General features: G+C 34.0%; 1 protein-coding gene across 1 annotated transcript in view; it reads left to right on the top strand.

The window, feature by feature from the left end:
- Msr-110 (DUF3736 domain-containing protein Msr-110) overlaps positions 1–12,123 on the top strand; it is a 109,178-nt gene that overhangs the window by 774 nt on the left and 96,281 nt on the right. Inside the window, exon 2 of the mRNA XM_073091291.1 lies at positions 7,249–7,461. Coding sequence (XP_072947392.1) covers positions 7,249–7,461 — 213 coding nt within the window. The remainder of the gene's footprint in view (positions 1–7,248; positions 7,462–12,123) is intronic.

The raw sequence follows: 12,123 nt of genomic DNA, 5'->3' as shown, positions 1-12,123 counted from the left end.
CAGTAAATATTTACAAACCTTGAACCGACTCGAAAATTCATCGTTTGTACCTATTTTATATAATTCGTCCTTGAAGATCAACCATTGTATATCCTGTTTGTGAGAATACATTGAGCAAATGTCTCGTAACGCAAAAATTGGTCGCTAGTCCAACACGATTTTTGCATAGATATTCAGATACGTTCCTTTCCGAGAACCATTATGAGATATGTGCCCATAAATGTGGGAATTTCATTGTTCTATTGTCTAATCTCATCATTATCATAAATATTATAATAATTGTGTTTTATCACGCTACTTTGTGCAAAACTATCCGGATCTGAAACTCTAGAAGTCACAATCAGAAGAAATGTATACATCAAAGATTTGGAAAAAAGTTCAATTTATTTTTTGTTTAACTAATTGATTTGTGAAATATATTTTTTGGCTTTTCTATATAATATGATTCATACATATTAATTTAATAGATAATAAAATATTTTTGAATTGTACTGGCAACAAAGAACTTACAAGAGTTGTACAGCTGTTTTCATTCAATTGGAATTAATTGGAAAATCAAAAAGCGTATTATATTTCCATCAAATATAAGTAATTTTCGGAACATTCTACAGTATGAATGGAAAATAAGAATTCAATTATTTTGCCGCATCGATATACTACTAATAAAGACGAAAATGTCATTGTTTTGCCGAATGTATTTGTCCAAAACGAGTGTTCAACGTGCAATATGGATAAAGAAGATTTAAGATTTTTTAATGTCAATTGGTGCAAATATAAATAAAGAACCAATTAGGTAGTTGATACATGCTAATATTTTTTATCTTACATGAATCAGTTCTTATTATTTTTTCCTTGAAAACAATTCCATTGTGTCGGCGGAGGTTGACGTGTGCCATCTAAATATTTGTTTAAATTATAAACATGATTTGCATGATGTACTTATTAGTTGCACTTGAGCACTAAGGATCATCCTTGGATAATAAAATAAGCTATGATTAATATTGCTTATTGTTTTTAAACTAACTTTATGGGCAAAGAGATATTACTACGATAGTTGACTGTTTTTGTTTAGGGGGATTTTTTCTTTATGTTATTATGTCCAGTTTAATTATTTATCACTGTATTTACATTATTTTTAATATATATATAGGATGTTATACACAATTTATTCAGTATAGACACTTTTTACTCTTTATCATCATAGCATTTAATTCACTATCGTCCATCTACAAGTTTCTTAATTTTCTGTTTATTCCTTCTCCATTTCAAATTCAAATACATTTATTTGATATGTTTTAACACTTTTGCAAGTTTTCTCGCCAACTTTGCAAAATCATCCGCTGCTTATCAAGTACTCTTCTCTACTTTCCATCTGATGGTTGATTTACGTGGCCGACCCACTGCCACTTTCTTTGTGCAATTGTCTGATCCATATCTTGCCGTAATTCCTTATGATTTCAGTATTTCGTAAATGGTTTCGAAGGGAAATGACTAATGGGTAATGACCATACATTTTACCGTTTTCCTTTGAGCCAATCGGTGTTAATTAAAAACTTAAATCTGATTTAGTATTTTTCCTTTGATACGATTTGGATTTTGTAGTTAAGTATGGAAATTCCCAATATCTACATTTATTTGCAAACAAAATAAAAAATGACGCCGCGGTCGAGTGAAATCGTCGCCGGTTAGTTGACCAAGTGGACACAATAGCGCTTGCGTCACTATCCCCTACTTAGAGCGGTACACTCAAATTGTGCTAACATATTGATTACATATTTATCATATATAGTTAAGGATATTCAAATAATTTTATATAGAAATGTACGCACGTATATGTAAAATATTATTTTAATATTTTGTGTACTTGAAACTATGCCTAAAATATTACCTATATTTATATGTATGTAAAAGGATTTCCTGAAAATTATAAATGAAGGTTTCTTCTAGTTGTAAGGAGAGGTCCAGCTGTGGGACAAAAAAAGAGTTAAATATAACTATTAAATATTAAACATTTGGCTATTGCACGTCTAATTTGTTAGTCATCATAATTTCTAAGGGAAAACTTTCGTGGTTCGAAATGGAGGCACGACAGCCATTACTTATTTGTCTTATAAAAATAGTGTTAAGTGCTGCAGTGTTCGAACATTGTGGTAATATTGGAGATTTAACTTAGTCCTCAGGGGTAGCAATGCATCTGGATTGATTATAAATCATCATTATAAGTCGATCCATGAGCGCCAGTTGCCCACTTACTATCAAGTGAACCTCATGCTTGCATGCCACTACTATAATGTAAAATTATAATTCTGTTTTGTTCATTTTAAAATAGTCTATGCAATAATATTATTTACACAAATCTGCATATATACCAGTTTTACAATAAGATAGAGCATAGATACCAATTGCAACATTATGTCCTGTAATAAAATTAGTATTTTATGCTAACTGTATTAGTCATAGAATATTCCAATGAGATGTACAATATTTCATTTTGTGTATAACTTTATAAATATACCTATATGCATATTGTTATAAATTTTGTGACCTGAGTCGTTCTAACTAAAGCGTAGTATTTGTTTTAATTAACCGAGTCATATTATCGAATCGTTGTAATTTTAAAGTAATTTTGTAACCAATTCCATATAGAACAGGGGTTTTTCCTAAAACTGATAACAGATACGTTTCCAGTTCTGAGGACAAAGATGATCACCTTATAATAAGTCGCGGCATCTACCTACATTGAGAGGAAAAGAATAACAGAAAAAATATATTTTGGATAATGAACTCCTAATCGACTATTTACATCTAAATATATATAACTCAAAGGTGACTGACTGACATAGTGATCTATCAACGCACAGCCCAAACCACTGGACAGATCGGGCTGAAATTTGGCATGCAGGTAGATGTTATGACGTAGGCATCCGCTAAGAAAGGATTTTGATCAATTCTACCCCCAAGGGGATAAAATAGGGGATGAAAATATTACTTCGTAACGCGAGCGAAGCCGCGGGCAAAAGCTCGTAACTTATATTATTAATTTCGATTTAAATTGCGTTCAAGGTAATCAATATAATATTTCATTTCATATCAATATGTCTTACACAGTTTTCATAGATACAAATTATATAAGATTGTATTTCGAAGTTTATTGAGACCATCACGAAGAAAAGACCGAATATAATTGAATTCATAGAAAACGCTGCTCGCGTCTAGTCTGCCAAATGTAATTAAGTAATTCGATTTACAATGTATATTGACAGAATAAATTGAAAGTGAACATTTTAATGCCTATTCAGCTTACCCATAATCCAAAGCCAACAGAGAAAGTTTCCTGCGCATATTTTTTTTTTCTGATGTCAACAGCCAAAATGAATCAGTTTCTTTACATAATATAGTTGAGCCAATGAATGATATTTCTTAAACATAGTCTATCGCGTTCCGAATTTAATGATTGTAGTATTATAATAATAAAGTAGTATTAGTTTAAATCAGACAGAAAATGGCTGGATAGACATGGAAGCTTACGTGTCTACACAGCAAATTATATTTTTGACAAAGATGCCAGCACAACACCGACATGCCGTGCCGGTGTCGTGTCGTCCTCATGAAGAAGAGTCCAAACAAAGCTCTTAAGCAACAGAGTTATAACGTCTGATCCGTCATCCAAACCATTAGATCATAGTTTAGTAACGGCGGAAGTGATACGGAAATTTAAACGTTGTGAAAATCCGAGTTAGACACGGGTCGGCGAAGATTGCCGGCGTTAGCTAAACAAATTGCGCAGATTGAAATTGACATCGCTTAAACGCGAAAGATGTTGAATTTCGAATGCAATCTTTAGCACTTTCACTAAGTCTCCGCTGCCACCGCGCGGTCTTTATGTAATGTCTTGAACATCCGTTGTAGGTATACAGTGTACTTTGCACGTAACTTAAGTAAGGTAATGATTGATTATCTACTAGTGTTTTTATGTCGCTGTCGGAAAGGCCAGTAGGTACTGCAGTTTTATAACACAAACGTAATCTATACTAATATTATAAAGAGGAAAATTTTGTTTGTTTGTTTCATTGTAATGAATAGGCTCAAAAACTGCTGGACCGACTTTAAAAATCTTTTATCATTCCAAAGCTACATTATCCACGAGTAACATAGGCTATATTTTATATGAAAATATATTTGATAAATAGATTTTGAGGCGGTTCAAAGTTTGCCGGGTCAGCTAGTAATAGATATAATGCAGCCCACCTGATGGTTAAATGGACCATGCTACCCTTATACATTTGTAATAAATTTCATATAAAACAGGGGCTATGTCTGAAGTCGATCAAAGATCCGTTGCCACTGAGGATGTTAGTCCTGGTTGCCACACCTGTAAGTATGTCATTCGTATAGGGTATAAAAACAATTACACAAAATTAATACATAAGTTTACAGTAATTTGATTGCGAAAAAACATACAAATGAATCTTATGAAGCAAGTAGGTAAGTATTTAAATGCTAGGAGCTGGAAAATAAAAATCTTGCAACGATATTATTTATTATACCACGAATCAGTCCTCTTAGCGTTCAAAAACAATAAAATATTAATCTTTAATGGTATCCGGTTGAAAAATATTGTTCCGTTGAGTAATTCAGATGGAAATCTTTAGAATTAATTGAATATTAATGTTTTATTATGTACCTACTTAATGTTTATTCAGTTGTTCCATTCAGCTGTTTACTGTTTTTGTGTCTACCTTTTGGTGGGTCAAGAGTAAGTGAAACGTTAATGAGTTGCTATTGTTAAAATGATTGCTACATTCTATAGATAAAGATATTTCTCGTTGGATACATTTAAATAAATAATGGATAAATTACATACATAAGATAAAGGTGTTTATTCTGAACTATTTATATTTTTATAAGACTGGTATTTCAGTGGGATATTTTATTTTGTCCATTGCAAAGGAGCTTAAAATTTACCTGATGGTAAATAGTCCACCTGTGACCTACTCTGCGATCATCTGTGATATAGCTCTACCTAGCTCTTGGATATTTTGCCACTCCCGAGGACTCAGATAGTCGTCTCCAAAAGGAAGCTAGCATCCACATCTTTCTACCGAAATGACAGTTATTTTTTCAAAAAAATGGCAGTTATTTTGATGTGACGAAAGATAATTTTTGAAGGTGGTAGAATCCGTTGTGGTTCGAATTCGGCCCCACCGCCATACCCATTTCTACCTATTAACAGCTGTGTTTAGAGTTTAACGTTGCTGTGTTCTGGTGTAAGGGAGACATACTTTTCTGAGGCATTCTAGCTTATTCCTCAGGGGTAGCAGCGTATCTGTGGCAGATCTCAGCATGAATATAGCCTATTTTGGGTTGATTGTAGATGTCCATGGGCGGCAGTAACCACTTACCATCAGGTGGCCTGCAAGCTCACTCGTCTGATATTTTAATATTATATAAAAAAACTATATTGGTAAAGATTGTATTTCCACTTTGTAACAAATAATTGACTGATATTTTGATATAGAACACTTGTTTCCTGTGCAAATTATCTGTTACGTGTTCATCGGCAGTTTTGTGATCACTGACTGAAGATTTTCCGTATCTGTTATAATTAAACGATTGCTCTACTTGAAACTTGGTCAGTTATTATCGCGTTTACATGCAAAAAAGGAAAGTATTCGGCCATGTTTCTGCATTGTGTTACGCGAGGAAGTTATGCATAACTAGACTACACGTCCTATTTTGAATGGGATTGTTTCATTTGCAGCTAGTCACGACACTTTCTCGTAGACTAATTCTTTATAAGGGTGAACTCAACGCGATTCCACGTCGGATTCACACGCTACGACACAGAAATAAATGTTCCATATATTTTAAACGTTAATCCAAAATTTCCTACATAGCAAATATTTTAAAGTAAAAATGGTCAGAATAGGTATTGTTTTGCACCACAAGATTAATAATAAGTAATCGTACCGATGTCACGGTAATACCTACAGATGTGATTCAAGGTTAACGGTAGATAAAACAACCACTAGGAAATTGCAGATTGCAAGTTAAGTACTGATTTGCGTTTTGCATAGTTATTATGTAGAACTGGAATTATCTTAGGTGATTTTTCAAAATTATAGAATGTTCTATGAGCATATTTTGCGCGGCGCATGAGCAGTGATAGCCTATAGTGATGGTGAAACGTCATTAACCTATTACTGTCCCACTGCTGGGTACGAGTCTCCTCTCAGAATGAGAAGGATTAGGTCATAGTCCAATTTCATGTTGGTAGATTTCACACACCAGAGATTTTTTTATATAAATCTCTCAGGTTTGCATGTTTCTAAACGATGTTTTTTCTCTTTACCATTAAAGCATGTGAAAATTAACTTCTAATACGTAAATAACTGAAAAATCGGAGGTAAGTGCCTGGGATTTGAGCCTCGGGCTCCTCGATCGAGAGGTCGAGTTTCAACCACTAGGTCAAGTTTCAACCTTCTATGTAGCGGTATTGAGCTATTGAGCAGTTAAAAAGCGGCCTATCAATCGAGGGGTCCAAGATTCAAATCTCAGGCACGCACGATTTTTCATGATATGTACGTATTATGAATTAGTTATCACATGCTTTAACGGTGAAGGGAAACACCGTGAGGAAACCTGCATACTGAAGATCTTTGACATAGTCTTCAAAGCTATGTGAAGTCTACCAATACGAAATTGGCTATTGAGGTGGACTATGGCTTAATCCTTCTCAATCTGACAGGTGACCCTTGCCCTGCAATGAGATAGAGATGGGTTGATGATGATGATATTTTGCATCGATATATTTTGAAGTATAATATCAAACATGTGTTTGTATTGTGAGAGATTAGTAGCAGTAGAGATGGTAATGGAATTAGAAATAGTATACACAATTTTCAAATAAAAAATCTCAATCACAATATTATCTCTGTAATATAAATCAATTCGAAATACAATTTTATTGTTAACACATTCCAATTATATAACGGAAGGTAACAAATACAAATGTAATCTGATTTTAGTTTATTTTTGTATATTTATATACTTTTCATGAAACAGCATCGAGCAAAAAATATTATTAATACGAGCTAATAAAATATTTTTAATTATTTAATGTTTAACATTGCGAAAAATAAAATTATCTTTATATTTTGACCTTGAAATTCCGTCCACATTCGTTAATATGTGTTCTGTGTACTTACATTTATGTATGTAATTTTACATTAACATTTAATTTCGCAGGCCTACCGCCAGAGGGTGTCATCCTCGGTGCAGATCGCGCGTATCGCAGCGCTGACGGTGGTAGCGGCGTCCTTCATCCTGGGCGCGTTCATCCTCGCGTCCAGCTGGGTTGCGGCACGCGCGTCCTGCCACCAGCTGGAGCAGCTCGACGCTATGCTGGATAAGGAGCTGGCGCTGGAGGGCAGGGCGTATGGAAACGACGCTTTGCTGGCTGTAAGTCATAGTTTTATAAGACACTTAAAAATAATGCAATGGCGCTTTTTTCACACCCGAGACTAAACTAAACTAAAAGGTTTTCATCCCCGTGTTATCAGTATCCTTACCATGAGTTTTTACGTTTTGAGAAATATGATTTTTTTTCGAAAGGTTTTTTAGGACTAGATTTAGTGTTTTTTGTAAAGAAGCTAAGTTACGCTGTTTGAAGTTTGTTGGCTGATTTCTAGTTGATGTCGGTTTTCTTGATTTTTTTTGTTAATCTAAAGAAATTAAACTGGTTACTCAAATATTTTGTGCGTTTTGCCGTTCACTATTAAGAAAAAAGTAATTTAGTATGTACATACAATATGTCGTGTGTAATGAAATATTAAATTAAACTTGTTTATTTCAAACATGAAGGGAGCTGTAACAATAAATAAGTGAATGGTTTTTAATAAATATTGGTAGACGTTTTTCCTATTGAATAACATATGAACACTATAAAATGTTCTATAAACTTTAATAAGTATTATCATTCTGAGAAATGTAGACGCTTGCAAACTTGGCGAACTTATGTGAACGTATGATACTTCCAAGTTCAATGAAGAATAATATGCGCGGTAACATGCTTAATTTTAGGGTTCCCTACGCAAAGGGTGAAAACGGGATTATATTACTAAAACTGTCTGTACGTTTATCACAGGGCTCTATCTCTTGAACCGCGAGAGGTGGGTACTTGAAATTGTTACAGAGCGTGTATTACTGTAAAAAGCATATGAAAAGCCGGGTTGAAATTCGGGGGTCTGAGGTGTGAGTTCGGAACTCCGAATTACAAAAAATATATGCGTATTAGAAAATAATAATGACTTGCTATAACGCTGAAGAAATATATCGTTAGGAAATCTACATTCCTGAGAGGTATTTCATATACAAAAGTAAAAGGTATATTTTAACCAATTCGCACTTGGCATGTGCGTTGGTCTTTGGCCTTCCCACTCGGTTAGGAGACCAGTGGCCAGTAGTAGAACAATACTGATTAAGGAGAAATATATTACTTTATCCGTTACTAGCTGACCCGGCAAACTTTGTACCGCCTCAAAATCTATTTATCAAATATATTTCATATGTTACTCGTGGATAATGTAGACTTCGAATGGTGAAAGAATTTTTAAAATCGGTCCAGTAGTTTTGAGCCTATTCATTACAATAAAACAAACAAACAAAGTTTTCCTCTTTATAATCTTATATAGATAACAAATAAAAAAATGGTGGTACGGATCCCTCCGTTCGACTCGCACTTGGCCAATTACTTTAAAGTGCACATTGTATTTTTAGTTTCGCTCCATCAGTTAAGGATATATTGCTGAAGATGGTGCCAATATTACACGATAATGTCACAATGTCGCTTCATTTAACGGTAATTTATCAACGTACATATGTTCTGTTGTGCACATCTTGTACCTGAATTGTAAATATAATGATTGTATCGTGTGGGAACATAGCACGATAGGATCTTGATGGCTTTAATATTGTGAGAAAACACTTTAAATTGTAAGGTACGTTCAAGTCTCGCTGGGAGTTGCTTTTGTTGACAAATAATTAAATATTGTCGCTGGCTTTCTTCAGTATTTTGATGTTATATTGTTTTAATTGATTTTCTGTAAAATGTATTTATGATACGTGTGTTTCTGATTTATACACAGGAATCTAAACCAATATTTCGGAGTGAAAAGCCGATATTATAAAAGTCTTAATAGGTTCGGTAGACGTTAAGGTTACAAGTCTATACATATCTCCCAGGTGTATAGAAATCTCTCTATCTCTCTATCTCTATATCCAAACAAATATTTTAACAGAAGCTTAAGAAATTGATTAATTTAGAAACTAAGGTTTATACTTTTCTTTCCAACGAAAATAAATTTGGCCATTGAAAAAATCTATATACCTATTCTTACAAATGGACAGATAATATACAGTTTCTATTGTTTATCAAACTTTCTTTTTTATTTCTTTGCTAATTACGATTATTAGTGTCATTTTTATTTAATTTGTAAATATGGTCCTTTTTAGACATTGGACGAACACTAAGTAAACATTTAATTATTAAAATTTGTCTCATCTAGTAGAAAGAGCAACAAGGTCTAACAATTTCTTCTTCATAACCGGGAGAATCATAAGACTTAATATTTCATTGAAAATCACGACAAAACTTTAAGATACAAGATACGTTTGGGACCAGATTAATGTCTGGTACGTTCGCGCGTGATTTAAAAGTTTTGTGTTATTTAGTAGCAATAAATTTCTCTCCATGAACTTTCTTGTTACATCCTTTCACCATAGTCTTTATCTGTAGATATGTATTGCATAAAAAGTATTTTTAGTGGAAGTAAGTTGCCTAAAGCAAAAAGTCTTTCTCTCTCTTTCTCTGTCTCATTTTGTTATATACAAGTGTGTGTGTGTTTGTGTGTGTCTGTGCAAGTTTCGAAATTCAAACAGACGAGCCTTGTGCGCTGCTGCTTGTATAAAGTGTAAACTAAATGCATGGAAATTCCATTTAAACTTATTTGTTTTCTTTTTAAACCTGCGGTGAGTTATATTTCATGATTGAAATTTTACGATAAACATTAAGGATCTCTGACGGTCCCTTGACCGCACACAAATATTATTAAATTACAATATATTTCAAGTTATTCGTAATAAGGCAACACCTTTTTTGATTAATAAAAACCTATCTATAATATGGCAACACCTTCTTTGATTAATAAAACCTTGTAAATAAAAAAATACTTGACTCAGTACAAGGTTTTATAACTGTGTAAAAATTTGCTATACGTAATTAAATCAGTTCAGCCGTTTTCAAGATTGACTCTCACACATAGACCTATCTTATTTTGAGTTGTACCAATCTTGTTTTGTGCAACGGGTATTCCCGTTAAGCCGTTTTTATTTCCTTAGTACTTAGAGAGCTGCATAGCATCACAATTTGGAAATGTTTACCTCACTAACAACTCAAAACAAAGCGTTATTTACCGCGATGATGACTAATTATGTAGAATAGTTAGGTACTACTGTAGGACTTTTTGCGTCTTATTTAGGTATGTTTATGAAAATCGAAGAGTACCGAACTGTCCATCTTATTTCGGTCACGACTGTGGTTCGTGTTCTGAATAATGATAGCATTTTGATGTTGGTATATTCAATAGGTGTCATTAATCGGTTGGTCGGCTCGGCTACTATTAAAATGAAGTCTCATTCCATATTTATTTATTTATACGACCTTTATTTGCTAGTGTACAAACATAATAAATTATGTTATTCCTTCGATAACTCGTAAAGCAATAACAATGAAGAATTGATGATATTATTGTTCGCAGCTTACAAGTGTGCTTACTCGTTAATAAAAATAAATAAAAATACTTTATTAATTTTACTGTTTCATTATAAAAAATATTATTTCAACTGTTTTTCCCGGTCGTTGGTTCATTATATTATAGAAGTAGAAAAATACTATTTAATTGATTGCAATTGTAGGCTGTGAACATTATAATCAATCCAAAGTAATGTAAGAGCTCTACTTGATGTCAGCTACAGATGCGTTGTTACCTCTGAGGACTAAGTTGCAACGCCTCGCATAAATATATCTCCACACTTGTCTAACCAAAACACAAAACTGCTCTTAAAACGTTGTTATTAGGCTAACATTTTGCGGAGGGTGTATGAATCCCCAAAATGTACGAGGGAAACCGGTATTGCTATCGACCTAAGCAGCTAACCAACTAACCATCCAAATATGTCACTCGCTCGGTGGTGACTTACGCTCACTTAAAGTTAACCTTAAGTATAATCTACAAGTACATTCCTTAGTGCTTAGAGAGCTGCATATAATTTGAAGGTGGTAGAACCCTTTGTGGTTCGACTCCGGCGGCACCACCGCCACACCTATTTCTACCTAATAACAGCAGTGTTAGGCGCTGCTGTGTTCCGGTTTGAAGGGTGTGGTAAGGGAGACAGACTTTTCAGAGGCGTTCCAGCTTAGTCCTCAGGGGTAGCGGCGCATCTGTGGCCGACCTCAGGTAGGAATATCTAATCCTATCTGGGGTTGATTACAGATGTCCATGGGCGGCAGTAGCCACTTACCATCAGGTAGACTGCATGCTCGTCTGCTACTCTTATATTATAAAAAAAAAACATAGTTTCGCCACTTAAGAGCCTTTTCGTTCAAGATTAACGGTACTATTCGATGGCCTTACAGTTGTACACTTTTATATATTGTACGTTCTAAAACGATTACTTTCTGAGAAGGAAAGTTTATTTTTGGACGAGGAAAAGATATTGTGATCCGAAAGGTAGAAAATGCACATTGAGAGGAAAAAGATAAAACATTTAGGTTTATTACTCCGACGAGTATCGCAGATCTGTTCAAACAACTTTCTGAGTGTGTCATGTATTGATTACCTACATAAAGGTGTATGTGTTTGTATTTAAGAGTATTGACCTTCAATATTTAAGCACAACTTGATTAGGATTCAAGAGGTTTCTTTCGTTTGTTGACGTATCGTATGATGCAAATAATTCGCCACGTGTGTTGTCTTGTAGGGAGTAGAACCCTTATTCCCTAGGGTTAAGTTTTTTAATGTCTAAGTCACGCGCGCTGCTTTTCGTTTTCTGAGTGATTCTGTA

Source organism: Epargyreus clarus, unplaced genomic scaffold (genome assembly GCF_041222505.1).
Source record: "Epargyreus clarus isolate Ecla_fem2 unplaced genomic scaffold, WU_Ecla_fem_2.2 ptg000034l, whole genome shotgun sequence".
NCBI lineage: Eukaryota > Metazoa > Arthropoda > Insecta > Lepidoptera > Hesperiidae > Epargyreus > Epargyreus clarus.
The sequence above is the reverse complement of the archived record's forward strand: the minus strand, read 5'-3'. Positions and strand labels throughout refer to the sequence as shown.